This window comes from Macaca thibetana, chromosome 7, assembly GCF_024542745.1.
Source record: "Macaca thibetana thibetana isolate TM-01 chromosome 7, ASM2454274v1, whole genome shotgun sequence".
In the NCBI taxonomy this organism is placed as follows: domain Eukaryota; kingdom Metazoa; phylum Chordata; class Mammalia; order Primates; family Cercopithecidae; genus Macaca; species Macaca thibetana.
Window position 1 is genome coordinate 142,874,623 of NC_065584.1, and position 21,012 is coordinate 142,895,634.

General features: G+C 46.6%; 1 protein-coding gene across 2 annotated transcripts in view; it reads left to right on the forward strand.

The window, feature by feature from the left end:
- The window catches only part of LIPC (lipase C, hepatic type), a 162,093-nt gene that overhangs the window by 121,422 nt on the left and 19,659 nt on the right, over positions 1–21,012 (forward strand). For both annotated transcript variants that reach the window (XM_050796825.1, XM_050796826.1), the window contains exons 3-7: positions 9,931–10,115; positions 13,368–13,550; positions 14,117–14,234; positions 17,639–17,872; positions 20,212–20,454. In XM_050796825.1, coding sequence (XP_050652782.1) covers positions 9,931–10,115; positions 13,368–13,550; positions 14,117–14,234; positions 17,639–17,872; positions 20,212–20,454 — 963 coding nt within the window. The remainder of the gene's footprint in view (positions 1–9,930; positions 10,116–13,367; positions 13,551–14,116; positions 14,235–17,638; positions 17,873–20,211; positions 20,455–21,012) is intronic.

Here is a 21,012-nt window from a genome sequence, read left to right on the forward strand (position 1 = left end):
GGATTAATTTGCCAATCAAAACAGCACTTGGCAACTTGACTATAAGCCACGATCTCTCATGGCAACAGCAGTTGAAGGGCCTGTGATTGTCCAGCTCCTGGGGAGCCTCCCTGGCCTAACTGTGGTCAGATGCCAGCATCACAGCCCCCTTAGCCGGGTAAGGATTCTCCTAGAGTTACCTCTGGAAGGGAAAGAAAAAAAGTCTAGTCTGAGAATGAGACCAGCAGACAGCAGCTCTGCCAGGTGTTTGAAAGGTGAAGGTCATGGGACTCTTTGTTTTTATTACCCTGGTCACCCCAATTGTTTGGAGGTATTTCCCATAGACAAGAGGATGCCCCAGTCCACGCTCTTCTGTGATTCAAGACCCAGTCCACTGTCTTCTCTGATTCAAGACCTGTTTACTCTTGTGCCCACCAGGGGCCTCACTTGGAGGCATCGGCCTTTATGAGGCATGGAATGTAAGCCCTCTGAGTTTTACAGAGATCGGAAGAGTCCTAGAACCTGGCAGGGAAGAGGGTCAGAACCTCTGTCCTCCAGCACAGTAGAAAGATGCCGGCTTGAATGTCAGGAAAATCCAGTGTTTCTGCTTCAGCTGCTACCTAGATGCATGGTTTGGGGCATGTCAGCTGGCCTTTCTGGGTCCCAGCTTCTTCATCTGTGACATAATGAAGGCAGATTAGACCATCACTACCAATAAAAGGTTCCTGATCCTTAGGGAGCAGTGGTTGGAGTCAGAGAAGGGCATCACCCAGCTATTTTCCAACACATTGTAAAAGATGATATCGCACGGGACAACTGAATATTGGCTTGGTTTGCTTCCCTGTGGAATTCTCTCCACTTGCTGTGGTAAAACCGATTCTCTCCAGAGAACTAGAAGTGTAGATGGGTGGGGTTATCTATATGCTTGTTTGATAAGTGAAGGAAAATGAATTGTTCCTCAATAAGTAAGGTTGTTTGAAATGCAGGTTGGGTGCAGTGATGCTGCATGATCTCCAGGCCCCTTGTGTTTCTAACCCTCTTGCTGGACAACTTTGCCTCCACAGGGTAGTCCCCAGGGAACCCTTGGCCATCCCCAGCTTGAAGGAACCAGGGAAGACCTTCGGGACCTGCCAAGTCTCCCTGACACCCTGCTCCACGAGGGCTAGCTCCCTCCCTGACCCGGTCTTTTGGTTCAAAGTCAGTCCTGGAGCTATCTCTGACAATTGACCCCAACCTTCAGAAAACTCAGAAACAGCCTATCCTCTCGGGCCTGCAAACCAGGAGCAGCCAGGCCCAGCCCTGACTTGTACAAGTAACTACCACAGAAGGCCTGCTGTGCGGCCTATGCTGCTCGTCCTGGATCCAGGACAATGTGGAGAAACCACATTATTGCTTAACTACAGTGCATTATTCCAACAATCATTTTAAATGTGTGCTTGAGTAACCATGATCATCAAGATGTAGGATATTTCCATCTCTCTTTAGAGATTCCCTTTTGCCCTTTCCTAGTTAATCCCCACCCCATTCCCTGGGCCCAGGAAATCACTGATCTGCTCTCAATCATAATAGTTTTGCTTTTCCAGAATGTCCTATAAATGGAATCACACAATTTGTAACCTTTTAAATCTAGCTTCCTTCACTTAGCTTTATGCATTTTAGATGTATCCACGTTCTTGCATGTGTCAGCACTTCATTCCTTTTTCCTGCTGAGTAGTATTCCATTGGATGGATATGCCACAATTTGTTTATCCATTTATCAGTTGATAGATGTTTGGGTTGTTTCAGGTTTGGGGTTATTATGAATAAAACTGCCATGAACATTTGAATTTTTATGTGGACATATGTTTCCATTTCTCTTGAGTAAACACTTAAGCTTGGAGTTTATTGGGTCCTATAGTAAGTGTATATTTGCCTTTAAAGAACTTGTCAAACTGTTTTCCAAAGTAAGTATTTTTTGTTCTCACCAGCAATCTATGAGGAGTTCTACCGGATTTTGTCAGTCTTTTTAATTTTAGCCATTCTAGAGGGAGAGAAGTGATATTCTGTTGTGTTTTAAATTTGCATTTTTCCCATGACTAATGATGTTAAGCACCTTTTCTTGTACATATGTGCCCTTTGTGTACCTTCTTTCAAGGATATCTGTTCAATTCTCTCACCCTACCTTGAACCTACACAGGGTGGAATGTGCCCGTGACCTCGGAAGGACTTTAGGGAAGTAAGCCCCACTTTCCCCAGAGAGGATCCCAGAACAAATGGAAAGCCTTTCTGAACGGCAAACTCTTTCATAACCAGATTTCTTAAAAGAAAAAAATCATTCTGATTCTAGCCAGAAGTGCAGTAGAATTTAAGAGAATTTAAGAGAAAAGTTTAGAAGAAAAAAACTTTTTGGCAAGAAAAAAGACTCTAGTTACTTTGTTCCCTGGGATCCACAAAAGAAGAAATTGTGACCTCAGGCTACAGTAGCATGGCACCAAAATGGACTTAAAAAAAAAAAAAAAAAAAAAAAAAAAAAAAAAAAAAAACAGAATAAATCAAACATGAAAATAGCTTTCCTTCCATCCCGTATCTCATTTTCTTATTTGACAACAAAAATGATAAAGAGCAACTGTAACGACAAAGAACAGGTAAAACAAGAATGCAAAAAATGGTGGGAAGATGGCAACCTCCAAAAGGTAATAAATTAATTTCGGCAGCCTTAGAACCTAAAGCTATTTGTAAAGAATAGCTAGAAAAGAAACCCACTTGAGACAAACTTAGGAATCTCTTCAGAGTTCAAAACAATATCTTAATAACCTGAAAAATTACCATGGCTTTACAAAGCACCTCATTCACTCCTTAGGAGTGATTTATACCTTGGGTAATTGAGGTTCAATATTATAGTGAAGTGATGCTAGGGTGTCATAAGAGGTGAAGTAAAATACAAAGATTAGTAACTATTGTGCACATTCAGAAATTGAGACACAGATTATTTTCAAGAAAATAAGTAAATGAGAGGGTAGAGTGTCCAGGTCAGGGCAAAATTCAAGATGGCGGGAGTGGGAGAAACATTCCTCACCATGGCCTTGGGTGGAATCTGCTTATCTCCAAACAAAGGTCAGCAACAGCTAGGAGCTGAATCCGAAAGGTCCAGCAGTGACTAAATTCCCACACGAATGTTTCCATCTTTCCATCATGCAAGAAATTCCGAGGTCACGGGCACATTCCACCCTGTGTAGGTTCAAGGTAGGGTGAGAGAGTTGAACAGATATCCTTAAAAGAAGACACACAAAGGGCACATATGTACAAGAAAAGGTGCTTAACATCATTAGTCATGGGAAAAATGCAAATTTAAAACACAACAGAATATCACTTCTCTCCCTCTAGAATGGCTAAAATTAAAAAGACTGACAAAATCCGGTAGAACTCCTCATAGATTGCTAGTGAGAACAAAAAATACTTACTTTGGAAAACAGTTTGACAAGCTCTTTAAAGGCAAATATACACTTACTATAGGACCCAGTAAATAGGACCCAGTAAACTCCAAGCTTAAGTGTTTACTCAAGAGAAATGGAAACATATGTCCACATAAACATTCCAATGTTCATGGCAGTTTTATTTATTCGAGGTCATGGGCACATTCCACCAACATTGCCCAGCTACAAATCATTGGCCTGACCACAGCAGCCAGGGAAAGAGCTGTGGCTACATTTATCACATAGGATTGTTCCATCCTGAGCGGAGTACATGGCCTAGAGGGTTTTCAGGGCAATCATGAAATTTTGGTCTTCCAGAGGACCCTTGCCAGGTCTGGGAATATTTTCAGTAGTGGATGTTTACAAAGCAAAAGCCCACACACACATTAGCAAATTAAATAATGCATGTTGTACGAAAAACCTTGTGAGGGGCATAGCAATATCGGAGGCTTATTTCTTATGCACTTGTGTGCCCAGCACCAGCCAATACATGGAAAGGGCTCAACAAACACTGAGCTGAGCAACAGCCTCTAGCTCAGGCATCATGGGCGGGAGGCAGATCCTGACTCCAATCAGGCCTCCTATGGTAGAATCCCTGGTTCTCTCCCATGGAAGGTGGCCCACCTCGGTTGCCTGCAGTCACCCATCTGTTGATGTCCTTACCCAAAAGAAAATGAAGTAATTTCTTCTTCTATGGAATATCAGGAGCCCTCAAACCTAGGAGTTGACTAGGAATAGAAAAATCACTTGCTGCAAGAAATAATATTAGAAATGTAATGGCTGGACCCAGCTTCTCCTTCTGACTAATTTTAAGGATTGTTTTGCTGATCTAGGAACTTACTGTCATACAGAGGACAACCCCAAGCCTCCCTAGTCCATCAACCCCTTTTCCTGGATACGGGGGCTGAATCCCTTGGTGGATTTGATCACTTACCTCAATTTAATATTCCCCCTCCTAAAACCACAGTATTATCCCCAGATTCTTATCATTGGCATGACTTTATCTCTTCTGAAGACATGAGAAAAGTTCCAATTTCAGAAGATATGCTTGGAGAATGTGCTGCTTCTAGCTCATCCAATATGGAACCAATTTCTTCACTCATAACTAAAGCATATCCTTTCCTCACAGCTTATCTTAGAGTTGCCAGGTTTAAATGAGTCAATACAAATAAGACTTTTGGAAAAGTGCCTGGCACAGAGAAAGCATTCAATATATATTAGCTTTTTAAAATGCTGAAGATCAATTTGAATATATATGTATATATAAAGAGATATAAATAGGATTATACGTAAGGAACTGATTCTACTTCTAGGAAACTATTCTAAGAAAATACTAATAGAGGCTGGGCGCGGTGGCTCATGCCTGTAATCCCAGCACTTTGGGAGGCCGAGACGGGTGGATCACGAGGTCAGGAGATCGAGACCATCCTGGCTAACACGGTGAAACCCCGTCTCTACTAAAAAATTAGCCGGGCGTGGTGGCGGGCGTCTGTAGTCCCAGCTACACCGGAGGCTGAGGCAGGAGAATGGCCTGAACCCGGGGGGGCGGAGCTTGCAGTGAACCAAGATTGCGCCACTGCACTCCAGCCTGGGCGACAGAGCGAGACTCCGTCTCAAAAAAAAGAAAAAAGAAAATACTAATAGATTCAGACAAATATTTATACATAAAGATTATCATCAGATACTTGTTTATAATAGGGCAAAGAAAACCTTGAAACGGCATAAGTTTTCAACAATAGTGGAATAAGCAAATACATTATGGCACTTTTTCCAAGTATGTTTTGAAGAATTCTGATGCTATGAGAAAATGATAATGGTAAGTGAAGAAGGATTTAAAACCATTTATGTAACATGATCTCAATAATACACACTGCAAATAAATATCTATGGAACAAATATCTCCGTAAGAAAAGATTATGAAGATATACTCCAAATGTTACTTGTGGTTTTTTTCTAAAAATAATATTCTTTATTTTTTCAGCATTTTTCAAATTATACTGAAATATATTTTCAGCATATATACAATGAGCATCCCTTAATTCTACAAAAAGCAAAATAAAATATGAAACAGTTAAAAGTCTATGGCAACACTATAATTTGAAGGGGAAAAAAAAAGGCTAAGGACCTAGACTAGGCCACTGGGCAGAGAAAGAAGATAATTCTGAGGCTGAGTCCTCAGTATTTGGTGACCTAGTAGAGAGGCAAGAGAGGGCGTGAGCTCTAAGCTTTCTAGCTTGGGCACAGAGATGAATGATGATGTTATGAACCACAATAGGAAACATAGGAAGAAAGGAAGAAGAATGGGTTGGGAGGAAGGAAAATACATTTAGCTTGGCCTTGCTGAGTCTATAGTGCCCAAAGAGTACCCAGGCAAAGATGCCCGGTTAAAAGCTGGTGACGTGCAAAGCTAAAGCTGTGGGAAGAAACTGCAGTAAAGGTATGAGGATGGGCACAGCAGTGAGTCCTTGAAGACACGGGCTTCCCTTAGGATGCCCAAGTGTTCTAAGTGTTCTGGGATTAAGCAACAGACTCTGCTCTCATGGAGGCTCAGACCCTTGGGCTTCAGGGCTCTATTCCTTCCACCCCTCAGTGTGACTTGAAGTGGCCCCTGCCTCCCCCAGTCATAGGGACTGCTGCTCAATTATAGTGAAGAATCTCTCATAGGCTTGCTGTGACTTAAATGCTATTTGGTGCTGTGGCTACTGTTTCACTGAAGATTACAGGGCTCTCAGAGTTAACCACATAAAACTTGCTGCTATATATTTGGTAACCTCCTTTTTCCATAACACATAGGGAAACCATCTTGGGTTTCAGGACCAAGAAAGTGTGAGTACCTGGCCACCAGGAATGCTATAACTGACCCTGCTTCCCTCTTTGATACAGTCAACAGGAAGCTCAGAAAAAAATCTGTGGCCCATCTTCAGCAGCCTTATAATATCACATAGTGTACATGTTTGGGTGTTAATATTAACCTTTCTATCTTTATTGTGTTACTGCCCTTACTTTCTCTTTGTCCTAAGTTCTTCAACTATGAATTTTTGCCGACTACTTCAAGTTAAAAATGTTCTTCCATGTCATGCCCACCCATTGATTTTGTTTGTTTCTAACTCTTGAAGTTGCACAAAATAATTCTAGTCTACCTTCTCCACAACAGCCCTTCAACTCTCATGTCGTCCACCCAATCTTATTTGTATAGGAACCAGAGCCCCACTTTATTTAACAATTGCTCGTGGATATGAGCTCTTAAAGAATCTTTCATCCGTCTAGACCTGACTGATGCTTTATCTTCTCTTGACCTCTTCCCTAAAGCCCCTACTCAGGGCATTCCTCCGCTGCAACACAGCAACCACTTTTAATAGTTGGTTTTCATGCTTGCACCCCCTTCCCCCATGGGGCCGGGGACTCCTGAAAGACAGGAGCCACATGCTCTCTTTGCCTCCAACCAATACCTAGCCAGGGCCTGGGGCATAATACATGCTTAAGAAGTGTCTGTTGAGGAAGTGAATAAATGAATGAGCACACACCTCTATACAGTCTGCACAACTTCCTCGCTCATACACACATTAAAGAGAGCTAAAGCCCCCAGGAAGGGAGAAAAGAGAGGGCCCTGTTCAGTCCAGTTATTTGCAGGGCTTTCCATGGGACAGCTCTTTTCCATCGTGTCTCCTCAACAGCCTCGAAGCCTCAGCCACCTGGGCTGGAGCTTATCTCACAGCTAAATCCAGAGTAAATATACACAAGACAGAATTGGTCCTACGAGGACAACTGGGGTGAATTTCACTGATCAGAAATGCAAGATGCTAGATGCTCCAATTGGTACTTATTCTAACAACACTCTCTTCTCTAGGTGCTAACTACATGTCAGGCATTGTTCTGAGCTCTTTACAAATATCTTATTTAATCCTCATAACAACCTCATAAGATAGGCACTATTTTTATCCCCATTTTATTTTCATATGATCCTCTTAACATTTGAGGCAGCTAAATCGAAGAAAAGTGTAGAGTATCCTAAAACGAAGAAAGGTGTAGTGTTTCAGTCTCTTAATAAAAGAAAATGAGCTACGTTAGGTCCAATGTATAAATGGCTGAAGATTGGGTGCCAGCCTTTGATCTGAGATCTGGATCTGGCAGGACACCTCACCGCTCACTAACATTTACTGAGTACCCACCATTGTGCCCAGTGCTACTGTCCATGGGTTCACAGACAGGCGAAGGAAGAACACACCTGGATAAATAAATCACCCAGCGGCAGGGCAAGTGCATTAGGATCAGGGAGGCAGTACGGTGCTGAGAGCAAGAAGGAGTAATCATCTCTGACTAGATGAGAAGGCTTCCTGGAGGCTGTGACGTCTCAGTTCCATTTTAATGAATGGAGCAGCAGAGAAGAGCAGGAGGTGAAGTGCAAAGGTACTGGCATCCAAAAGGGCATTTGAGAACTGCTGGTAGCAGGAGAACGAAAAGAGAGGAGGAGGTGGGGGATGAGGGATTATCATTCAGGTGGTGGCCTTGGCTGCAATACCATGAAGCTGAAAGTCACTAACAGGTATAGTCATTTCTGTTCTAGACTATTTGAGCCGCTGTGTACAGGAGGACGGAGAGACCAAACAGAGAGAGACCAGTTAGGAGGCTGCCGCAATAAACCAAGCAAGATACAGTGTGCACGGGAACTAAGGCACAGGATTCTAGGGATATTTAGGAAGCCTGAAGCTTTGGACTGATGGAGAGGCTGGCATAGCAGTGCAAGGTGACACCCCGGCTTCTGACTTAGACAATCAGGAGGGCACCCAGTGAAACTAGGAGGCTAGGTTGGAAGCAGGCTTCCAGGAGTGAGGGCAAGCTGAGACCCTCTATAAGCTCAGAAAAGCCAAACAGGGAGGCAGAAATTTTCTTCATTATCTCAGAAAACTTATTCAAATTCTTGTTCACATCTCCTTTTAATAAAATATGATGCATTTCATTCTGTCATCATAGTGAAAAATCATTGCCCTTTGCTGAGAATTAATAACCTTTTGAGTTAATACCCTTCGGGTAGGAAAATTGGTTTCATTAACACCTCCCCTTGCACTTTGTAGGTTCATCATCTCTTGGTCCTGCTGTCCCCTGAAACCAAAAGCCCAAGACATATTATTCGAGAAGCCTGAATGATTTTATGCTCAGAAAGAATGATCAGGGTCCTTAGTAATTGGGCTGAATTGAGTTCACTGACCAAAAAGGTCAGAATGGCCTTCTGTCTGCTCCTCAGCCACAGAGGAGCCCACCTTCTACCAGAAGGAAGGGATGAGAGCTTCCTCTCCCAGCTCTTGGCCTGATTCCTAATCTTGGCAGAAAAGATGCGCTCATCTTGACATGCCACGCCATGGAAATGCGCCACCTCCTCAGGCTCTACCAGGCCTCTTCATAGAGGTGTCCTTCTCTGGTCCACCACAGAGACAGGACAGTTGTCAGGGTGCCTAGCAGAGTTGGATGGCCACCCACCCCCACTCCAAAGTGGCTCATGGTCATGGTGAGGATCCCCCAGAAGAGAGGCTGGAAGGCCCTTCAGTCAAACAACAGAAGGTGAGATCTTAAAAACAATCTTCCTCTCCTTTTCCACCTCCCACGGCCTTGGAAAGTCTCCGAATGGATATTCCTCTACTCTTTTCTGCTGCAAACTCTTTAGCAGCAGCCTGGCATCTGGAGCGTGAAGCCCCGACTCTTCAGCATCCCAGGACCCTCCTTGCTCTGGCCTGCCTGGCCTTGTCTCCTGCCTCTTTATGCATGCAAGATTGCGTGCCTCTGAGCCTTGATTCGTGTTGCTCCCTCAGCCACCCCCGACCCCTGCAACAAAACACACACATACACTCAATCATCCTTCAACATCACATTCCCTCAAAATTCCTCCCTGAATGCCACACCCTCCCTCAAGCGGCTTCCACTACTCCCTCTGCGATTCCCCCAACCCCACTGCACCCTCACCCGTGTACCTTGTCCCTGCAAGGCTTACCTGATATAATGTGTCTGCACGTGAGGATAAGTTGAGCCACAGGAGCTAATACATAGTGTCACCCAACTAAGATGCTCTATTCACTGTCTCCCTAGGTAGGGACGTAGGGATGAAATTGGAGACCGCAATACCTAGGTTCAAATCCCATCTCTATCAGTTTTTGGCAGTGTGATTTGGGGTGAGGTGCTTATCCACCGAGCCTCCAAAACTGCCTTGCCTATATTCCTCATGACCTAGAGGGTGACTCTAGTGCCTGATTGGCTGGTCACTGGGATGCAGGATAGAGGATACGGTGATCTCAATCTCTGTGTTGGGTCCTCCTAGGCCACCCTCCATTACTTGGCCATTCCACTGGAAACAGCCTTTGGGGCTCCCCAAAGTTGTGGCTCATTCTGATCTCCAGCATCTCCCAGTAACCTCTTTGGCTTGTGCTTGTAGAAGCAGCCTTTGAGAAGACGGAGGGCTGCAGGTGGAGCATATGCCAGGCTAAGCACCATCCCCAATCTTATATTCCAGAGCCATTTGGAAGAAGAGCTCAAGCTGTTGAAACAAACAAAACGCTGCATGAGACGAAGACCAGATTCCTGCTCTTTGGAGAAACCAATCAGGGCTGTCAGATTCGAATCAATCATCTGGACACGTTACAGGAGTGCGGCTTCAACTCCTCCCGGCCTCTGGTGATGATAATCCACGGGTGGTCGGTAGGAAATGCTGACATGCCTTTTTTCTCTCCGATTTCACATTTTCTTTTTTTCTTTCTAGTGCATTCAATGTTCATAAAAAGATAGGGAGCTGGTGATAACAACTCCATGCATAATGTTTATAAAGCATGTTCTAATTTTCCAGGTGCTTCCCCACGCATTAGCTCATTGATTATCTCAATTCCATGAGTAAACAGGGTGAGAAAATATAATTATCTCCATGTTTCAGATAGAATGTGGCTCAAAGAGGTCACACAGCCCATTGGGGCCCACAAAGGATTGCAGCCCATGCAGGGGCAAGCCTCCTTCTTGAATCTGCATGTTACACGGGGGGACATAGGAAGCCAGAAGAATGGACTCCCAGTGAAATTTTGTATCAGCAAGGTTTAAGTTCAGCTGCAAATAACAGAGACTCAAATTAGCAGTGGTTCAAAGAAAACAGACATTTGTTTTCATTTCACAAAATATTCCAAAGATAAATGTAACCCAAAAACCAGCTAGATGGCTTTGGTCAATGAAGTCCTCCAGGCCCCAGCTCCTTCCAGCTCAGTGTTCTGCCGTCTTGGGGTGTGACCCTCATCCTCATAGTCCAAGATGGCAGCTAGAGCACTAGCCATCACATCTTTATTCCAGGAAGCACAATGTAGTAAAAGATGTATGCCAAGGGGTCAAAAGCAAGGTTTTTACAAGAGCTTTAGTGAGATATAATTTACAAAGCATACCATTTATCCATTTAAAGTGTACACAATTCAATGGCTTTTGGTATAAAAGAGTGTTTTTTAGGTGTCCCAGAGCCTCTGTGAAATTCTCCCAGTTACATCCATTGACCATATCTAAGTGGAAAGGTGGCTGAAAAGTATAGGCTCTTAAAGAAAGTGTAGCCTTTTGGTGATGCTAAAAATTCTATTACTATGGAAGAAGGAGAGAAAGGATATTGTTGGCAATAGGTGAAGTCAAACCGTCTGAGGACTTGTTGCCAAGAGGAAATCCTGCTTCCCCAGTGTCTAGCCCACCCATGATTTCAAGCATAGTTCACAATTTGAACCCTCCAGAGATTTTGGTGTCTGTTTCATGACTTAGAAACCTTTCCCCGCCATCTAGTTGAAAAGTACTCGAAACCCCCATCTATCCTACCCTGGAAGGCAAAATGAACCCTTCCATCACCTGCCTCCCCTCACCTCTCCCTGCCTCCCACATGACATTCCAGCAACTTCCAACTGCTTGTATTAATAGCTTCCTCCACACCCCATGCGCCTGCCTTCTCTCTTCTTGGTCTTGGCTCAGTCTGTGCCCTCTGCCTAGAGCATTCTTTCTCCTCCTCTTTTCCTGTAAGACACAGTCCCAAACAGGTCCTCCTGCAAGCCATTGCTGCCTTCATCCCAGCACTCCCGCAGGGGCATTCAGTGTCAGTGGGTCTTCCAGTGCGGCCCTGAGCACTCTCCAGCACTGCTCTGCAGCTCGGCTTTCTAATTGTCTGTGTTTCTCTGCTCTGCTAGCTGTAAGCTTCTTCCTGGGAAGGATTCTGTCCTAGTCTCATCTAATTGACTACTGTGGGTCAGTATCCATTATGTAATCAGTGCTCCAGAATGTTTGTTAACTGAATTAAAGATCAAATGAATGAGTCTCGTTTATAAAGGCAACATGAAGACCACAGGAGCCTCTTACCAGGATCCTTTTACCAACATGCACTCTTCCTATCAAAATTCTGTCCAACCTACTATATGTCTCCTCCTCCTATTACTACTGATATTAATAACAACAACAACTGCAGTAACGAACATTTGCTGAGTCCTTACTATGCTCCAGACACTGCTCTAAGTGCTTTAGATCTATTAACGCATTTCTCCTTCATAACAATCCTGGAAGGAGAGCATTATTAACTCCATTTTCCAGGTGAGGAAACTGAGTCACAGAGAAGTTAAATAACTTGCCCAAGGTTACTCAGCTAGTAACTGGGAGAGCCTAGATTTGAACCCAAGATGCTCCATGCACATAGAAGGCACTTGGTAAACATCTAGTAAAGGAATGCGTCTTACCCTGGAATGGCGTGACAGGCCCTCAGTGGAGCTCTCCAGCTTCACCCCCTATTGTCAAGCCTTCACCTCCTATTGTCTATCCTTCACCTCACCAACTTTTCTCCCCTCCCCTGACAAACCACACTGCCCTTTCACAATTCTGTGCCTCTGCACGCACTGTTCCTTCTGCCCGGAATGCCCTAGACCTCACCACTACCACATTCACCTGCCCACCAGTATTCTTTTTGTTTCTTTGTTTTGTTTTGTTGAGATAGGGTCTCACTCTATCGCCCAGGCTGGAGGGCAGTGTGATCTCAGCTCACTGCAGACTCAACCTCCTAGGCTCAAGCCATCCTCCCACCTCAGACTCTGGAGTAGCTGGGACTAAAGTCATGCACCATCATGCCTGGCTAACTTTTGTATTTTTTGTAGAGATGGGTTTCATCATGTTCCCCAGGCTGGTCTCAAGCTCCTACGCTCAAGCAATCCCCCTGCCTTGGCCTCCCAAAGTGCTAGGATTACAAGCATGAGGCACCTCGCCCAGCCCCCACCCATATTCTTCTTACTGGACTCCTATGGATCCTTTAAGACCCAGCACAAGCGTCTTTGCTCTGTGAAACCATTAGGAGTGCCCTGCAAATTGGTTCTCAAACAAGGCACACACACAGAACAATTATCTGTAAACATTTTTTAGTTCCTACTGTGTCAGACTTACAGTGCCTATCCCGCTAAGTCCAGCATCATGTAGTCTGCAGGGCAGAACCAGCACTGTGGGTTTAGGGGTGAGGTGGGGCAGCCTCACGCACGAGGAAGCGTACAAATGGCCCGAAGGGACAGGTCAGCTTCCAGGACCTGATTTACACATATTTCTCCACTGTTTCAAGGTTTAGAAAGTCCCAAAGTAGAAAAGCATTAAGATAATCATTTACGGAGGGGGGAATGTTGGGAAAAATCTGGAGACATTTTTGGTTTTCAAAACCTGGAACAGTGGGTGGGTGTTGCTGGCATCCAGTTAGTGAAGGCCAGGAATGATGCTAAACATCGTACAATGCACAGGACAGCCCCCACAACAAGGAATTCTCTGGCCCAAAATGTCAACTATGCATGGCTGAGAAACCTCGTAGCAAGCCCTTCCTCTTGTGGGGAAGGAGCCAGCATTATCCAAGAGCTGGAGAAGGAAGAAGGGTGAGCGGGGAGAAAGGAAACGAGTGTGACCCTCCCTCTGTGCCCTCCCCAGGTGGACGGCTTACTAGAAAACTGGATCTGGCAGATGGTGGCCGCGCTGAAGTCTCAGCCGGCCCAGCCAGTGAACGTGGGGCTAGTGGACTGGATCACCCTGGCCCACCACCACTACACCATCGCTGTCCGCAATACCCGCCTCGTGGGCAAGGAGGTCGCGGCTCTTCTCCGGTGGCTGGAGGTACCAACCTGCCCCATCCTTCCTTCACCTGCCTTCCCTCCTTTCCCTTCCTCTGTGAGTGAATGAATTAAGCTGGTCTCCAACAGCAGTCCAAGCAGGAGAAGCACTAATGCTCAGCTCACGGGAATGAGAAGGCACGGGACTGACGCCAGACCCCAGGTCTCTCTCAGATGCCTCCCTTGAACGCCTATTTCGCAGAACCATCTTCTCCCCTCTCCTCATCCACTATTCCTCTTATGCTCACCCCCTTGGATATGCTAAGGGATACAAACACACCCTGTAAGCTATCAGGCCCCCATACAAATGAGTGGGATCACTTCTGTAGGGCATTAGTGTCCAGTGGAAGACAGGCAGGCAGGAGGCCGCAGCTACCAGGCAAGGTTACAGGTACCTGAGTCCCTGGAGAGTCAGCCAGGTGACAGACTAGTTTCAGTTTGGAGTGTGAATAAGGCACCTCATTTCCGAGCAGCCACGAAGAACAGGGTGGGTGCCACAACACACTGGACCGCAAAAGGCTTTCATCCAGGCAGCTCTTCTCCTGCCCCCATCCCGCTGCTGTCTTCCAGGAATCTGTTCAATTCTCTCGAAGCCATGTTCACCTAATTGGGTACAGCCTGGGTGCACACGTGTCAGGATTTGCCGGCAGTTCCATCGGTGGAACGCGCAAGATTGGGAGAATCACAGGTAACCATGCCTAATAACTCACACACTGATTCCACTGCATGGGGGCGTCCAACAAGGACCTGCTTTTCCAACAGGCGCATCATTAAAACACCCCAACTCTTACTGCGAGGGATCAGAGCTCATGAGAGGACTTGTAACATTCTCTCAAACATGACCAATGTCATGGATTGCTATGCCAGAGAATTCAGAGCAAATTACAGCCTCGATTCCTATTGCCTGTCCTCAAATGAATGCCTCATGTAGGTGTGCCAAATGGGACTAAAACATGGACTTTTCTAGCAAGAAAGAGTCTTATTTTTTAATCTATAATTTACAAAGTCCAATTTGGGCGAGTTAAGGAGTGAAGAATCACAGCCTTAATTTGCTGTCATTCATCAGCCACTTTAGTGCCTCCGGTTCCACATTTGTGAAACGTGTGTGTTTTATTCTGGGACCCATTTGGGTTGAGGGAGGGAGCTCTGCATCAAAAACTTCACCCCAAACTTCATACCCACTCAGAAATGGCCCAAGATATCCAATAAGGTCTGCACATGTGCAAGGAAGGCCTTCCTCCCAGGCTTCCGTGACACCAGCCCCACTCTTCACACTGACAGGGATTGGGATCCAAAACCACACACCTGGTCAAACTGTTCCCCAGTCCAAGTCTGAGGCCCACTGTTACCACAGGTATAAAAACCCAGGAGGCACAGGCAAGGCCCTTCTCAGTGTGGAAGCCCCAGAGCGCCCCAGCCTCTCATCCTGCTGATCCCTTCCCATAGCTCTAGGCTTCAGCGACACAAGTTTTTTCTCCACTTCATGAACACACCATGGCCTGTTGTGCCTCTGGGCCTTTGCATGCACTGTTTGCTTTGCCCACCACCCACCCACCCAAACTCATACTCATCCTTCAAGACCCAGCAGGCTCAAACAATATTTCACAGGCCAAAACAAAGAGCGTTTTAGATGAATAACAGAGTTGTTGCAATTTTATATTTTATCAAGTGAGGATTGTTTTTTTTGTTTTGTTTTGTTTTGTTTTGTTTTGAGATAGAGTTTCGCTCTTGTTGACCAGGCTGGAATGCAGTGGCGTGATCTTGGCTCACTGCAACCTCTGTCTCCCGGGTTCAAGCGATTCTCCTGCCTTAATCTCCCAAGTAGCTAAGCCATACCTGGCTAAATTTTTTGTATTTTTAGTAGAGATGGGGTTTCACCATGTTGGTCAGGCTGGTCTCGAACTCCTGACCTCAGGTGATCCACCATCTCAGCCTCCCAAAGTGCTAGGATTTCAGGTGTGAGCCACCACAGACGGCCATGAGGCCATGAGGCTGTTTACAAACAGCTACTATCTACTATCACCATTTCTTTATAAAAGAATTTCTTTTAACACGAGAAAGAATGGGGATAATGACAGACATTAAAACGGAATACTTTTGTGATGATGAGAGCTCATTTCCTCATGCTTTTTTGTTCATCTTGCTGGTGACTGGGGAAGCCTGGTCACAGACGGGCGTGTGGCCCCTATGGATTTAACCCACAGTAGCCTGGGGAGAGCAGCCCTCCCACCGGAGAAGCAGGGCCAGAGGGCAGAGTCCACACCCAGCGAGGCAGCCTCAGGCCCAGAGGCCCAGAACCCTCTCCATCCAACTGGTGCTGTGGGTCACATTAGGCGTATCAGCAAGTCCCACCCACCTCAGAGACAGCAGGAAGGCTCAACACTCTCTTGCCATCTTGTCATCAGCCTGATGAAGAAAGGAATAGAAATCATATCAGGACATTTCTCTTTTTCTCTTTTTTTTTTTTTTTTTTTTAAGACAGAGTCTGATTCTGTCTGATTCTGTTGCCCAGGCTACAGTGCAGTGGCATGATCTTGACTCACTGCAGCCTCCACCTCCCGGGTTCAAGCGATTCTCCTACCTCAGCTTCCCAAGTAGCTGGGACTACAGATGCCCACCACCACGCCTGGCTAATTTTTGTATTTTTAGTAGAAACGGGGTTTTGCTATGTTGGCCAGATTGGTCTCCAACTCCTGACCTCAGGTGATCTGCCAGACTCAGCCTTGTGCTGGGATTACCAGGCATGAGCCACCGCGCCCGGCCAAGGACATTTTTCATTTGTCACTGTGGGTAGAGCTGGAGAACGGGTGATCTCATAGCCTACTCTCAATTCCTTTGCCCCCGAGTAGGGAAGGAAGCCAAGGCTAGGGTGGGACACCAGAGGGTCCTCCAGAGAAGGCAGAGGAAGAAAGACAGGCAAAAACTTTGAGTGCATAAATACTCCCCAACCACAGTCAGCCAGGAGCTGCCACCTTACTTCATGCACAGACATCTGTCATTTGAGGCCCAGAGGTTTGAGCTACCCTACTTGCACACAACATTTTCACCCCATACAGTGGTGTCCCGTGGCTGTTCTGGACGTTCTAATGAAATGACACTATAGGAGAAAAATCAGCTTGTTTAGGGAAATTATTGATGACATACAGGCAAATAAATTTCATTCTTTGATAGGTAGATTGGAACTGCTTATAATGAGCATATTGGCTTTTTTTGTATGCAAACAGATGGTCTTGAAAGTAGCTTGAGAGGTACTCAAAATCGATTTGCTTAAGTAAATCAAGCATTCCCGGCCGGGCGCGGTGGCTCAAGCCTGTAATCCCAGCACTTTGGGAGGCCGAGACGGGCGGATCACAAGGTCAGGAGATCGAGACCAGCCTGGCTAATACAGTGAAACCCCGTCTCTACTAAAAAATACAAAAAACTAGCCGGGTGAGGTGGCGGGCGCCTGTAGTCCCAGCTACTCGGGAGGCTGAGGCAGGAGAATGGCGTAGACCCGGGAGGCGGAGCTTGCAGTGAGCTGAGATGCGGCCACTGCACTCCAGCCTGGGCGACAGAGCGACACTCCGTCTCAAAAAAAAAAAAAAAAAAAAAAAAAAAAAAGAAAAAAGAGATAGGATCTCCCTCTGTTGCCGAGACTGGGTCACTGTGGTGTAATCACGGTTCACTGCAATCTCAAACTCCTGAGCTCAAGCAATCCTCCTGCCACAGCCTCCTGAGTAGCTGAAATGACAGGCACATGCCACCACACCCACCTAATTTTTGTATTCTTTTTTTTTAGAGATGAGGTTTCACGATGTTGTCCAGGCCTCCTGGCCTCAGGCATCATAACCGTGTGTCTACCACTGGATAGTTTCTGCAAACCTCTTTCCCCCACTAGCTAATGCCCAGCCTGTGTGTCATTGTTGGCACCATGAATTACTGTGGTTTTACTGAGAAAAGGTTATGGCAAGGTTGTCCAGAGAAGGATTATGCCCGAGGTGTTTCTTCTTCCTGCTAGTTCATTAATGTATAATAATATCCAAAAGCTAAAGAGCACATTTCTCTTCTCCTCTCCTTGCTCCCATCTAACCCTTACCCCTGCTTTCCAATTAGGGTTGGATGCCGCGGGCCCTTTGTTTGAGGGAAGCTCCCCCAGCAATCGTCTTTCTCCAGATGACGCCAATTTTGTGGATGCCATTCATACCTTTACCCGGGAGCACATGGGCCTGAGCGTGGGCATCAAACAGCCCATAGGGCACTATGACTTCTATCCCAACGGGGGCTCCTTCCAGCCTGGCTGCCACTTCCTAGAGCTCTACAGACATATTGCCAAGCACGGGCTCAATGGTGAGAACGAAGTCATGGGCCGGGAGCACCGGCCTACATTTCAATGGGGCCTCTGGAATTCAGCAGAATCTACCAACATGTGGGACTCAGGGAAGAGTTCAGCAAGGATAGGGTCCAGGGTGTATGGCCACCAAGCCCACCTAGAAAGAAAGAATATGGGAGTCGGCAAGGGTGCCCATCCCCCAGCAGGCCACTCCTGGCAACGGGCCAAGGCCACGCCCTAAGGATGAGCGGAGGGCACCAACAAGAACCTCCACTTCTCATCCCGGCCCTATGTGCCCAGGCAAAGCCTCTCCCGGGGTACCAGCTCTTCCGAGAGTTGAGTCCAGACGCCTGTGGTTATTCTTCCTTCTCCGGACGTTTCCTCATTCCAGGGACTGCCTCTATTCTGAACCACATGAGAATCCACTTAATAGGCTGTGGCTTCTTGATGAAGGTCTCACTCTTCATCCCACCCCATCAGTTTAATTGGGGAAATTACTCAGATTCTCCCGATGGGAAATTCAGCTTCAAATACGTCCTTGTTACGCCCTTTACCTCAGGGCAGACACAGAATGTGCTGTTATCTGGGTTGTGATCCCACTTCTCTCTCAAGTCCTAAAACCGAAATATTACCATGCACATTGACAATATGCACAGGATTAAAGAACAAAAATGTCAGCAGAAGCAGCACATTCCAGGGGCATTCGAAATTTCTTGCTATTATAAAATATCATCCTGATTAAGACATGCCAATCACTCCAAGCCAACTAGAGCCCTCCACCCCCACAAGCCACCTCACCCTGATCATGCGACACTCAGCTGAGAACACACTCTCTTGTGATGACACCACCCTCACCTCTCCAATATCAGAATGACCTTCACACTCCACATCATCTCATTTTGGCTGGACTCCCAGCCTTCCACCGCACAGGCCTGAGAGCGCCTTCCGGGAACTTGCCCTTATCATTGCTTACATCCCTCCCACCTCCCCCACCCCATCACCTCCCCTCCAGCCACCAGCAGTTCCCAGCTGACTATCCAGCCCTCATCCCAAACTTCATCCCCACAAAGCTCGGTGCAGACCACCAGAATGGTGTATGGGCTTTATTTGCCTGGTAAACACATTCCTGACCAATCATTACCATTGCTCTTTTGTGCTAAACTTCAAAGTGATGGAACCAAATGTAGGTATTCAGCTTGCCCAAGCTTGGGGTGGTTTTCCTCAGTTGTCTTCACCTCTGTGTTTGAAAGGGTTCCTGGGGTAGTTCTCCCAGCCACAGCTGCACAGGGGCTCACTGGATAACTGCGGTTTCACCCTCACCATCTCCTGGGTGGATGAGCTTGAGTGAGTTAGTGGATGTCTTGGAAGCTGAGTTTTCTCCTTGATAACAGCTGCCTCGAGGAGCTGCGGTGAAGATGCAGGCAGTGGAGGAGCAGAGGGCACGCGGCATACACAGTCTCCTAGTAGGTGCCCCAGGAATGCAGCTGCTAGCGTCCACGGACTGCGATAACTAATCTTGGCATTTAACCTCCAGACACCTGGGGAAATAGCTTTTGGCAAAGTCACCTGTGCTGTCCCTTTACAGCAAATGTTTCACATATCTTGTGGTGGTTCCTCAACATCCCTTGAGAATTATTTACTACAGATTAGATTAAAGTTTGGAGAGTCAAAAAAAAAAAAAGGGTCAAATTCTTGGTAGATCAACCTCATAAGCTTGTTTTGGAGGTGAGGCCTGTCCAGACCTGGTTACTGGGCAGTGTCCTTCCAAATCCAGTTCTTGTGCTGGTTTCACAGGCCCGTTACCTACGGGATGCAATGGCTGCTTTGGGACACAAGGTAGACATTGTCGGGAGGCCTCAGCATTCTCCAGACCATCAGAGTGCCACGAGATTGTCTCATGTATCTGGTTATATTAAGAGAAAAGGTGTCCCACGCAAGCCTGTTCCAGAAAACCCACCCTCCAGGCATCAGCACCTGGGCATTTTAAATTATCTCATTTAAGATAGAAATATTTCTATAATAAATTACACTAACCTGCGCTCTTAATGAATTTGATCTTAGTGACTTGGGTGCCTATTAAAACACCCACTGTAACACGCTGTCATAGAGGAGTGCTCTCAGGATCCCGGCAGTGCCTGGGATTTTGCCTGACACTACATGACTCAGAGAGTCTGCTTTCCTTAGTTTCGGTCAGTTGCCACATCCCGCTGTTATTAGGGGGTCTGCCTTGACAAGCCCACCCCTGCCTGTTCTGAGTGCTCCTTCTAACCTCCTGTGGGCTGAGAACCAAGGTGAGCCTCTGAGTTGAGGCTGCTTTGGGTTAAGGTGATAACATCCTTCTTGCCCTGTGTTCCAGCCATCACCCAGACCATAAAATGCTCCCACGAGCGATCTGTGCACCTTTTCATCGACTCCTTGCTGCATGCCGGCACGCAGAGCGTGGCCTACCTGTGCAGCGACATGGACAGCTTCAGCCAGGGCCTGTGCCTGAGCTGCAAGAAGGGCCGCTGCAACACGCTGGGCTACCACGTCCGCCAGGAGCCCCGGAGCAAGAGCAAGAAGCTCTTCCTCGTGACGCGAGCCCAGTCCCCCTTCAAAGGTGAGTGTGGAGCCGGGGAGCCTTCAGAAGGGCAGGATGCAGTCCCCTGTCCACAGGGCTCAGAAGTTCCCTTGGTTCTTTTCCTGGAGGTGCTTCAGTGTTTCCGAAACTGTGCAGGCTCCAGACAGCGACGTTGACACAGCCTTTCTCCTGTCCCAAGAGTGTGGCCACCTTGCTGCCAAGGGCTAAGAGGAGAAACCTTGATAATTTCTGAAACGACCCTTGGGTTGGCCTCTCTATCCATTTTCACGCTCCCCTAGAATGTTAGATCTGCACGGCCACGCGCAGTTTACCTGGGCCACCCAGATCTCACTGTACAGGGACTTGAGGCGCCTCCAAACACAGCCTAGAACCCAGTTCTTTCATCTCTGTTCAGGGCCCCTGTGAAAAAAACTGGATTCTAGACTGCATTTCATTCCTTCTAAGATTTGAATCAGTTGATCTGATAGGATACGATATTCACCCTGAGGCACTCCCAAGACAAGATTCAGCTTCCAGTGTTTCCCAGCCAGGTTTTTAACCTCAGGGCAGAAAGTGGGCCGGGCAGCTCTCTGGGTT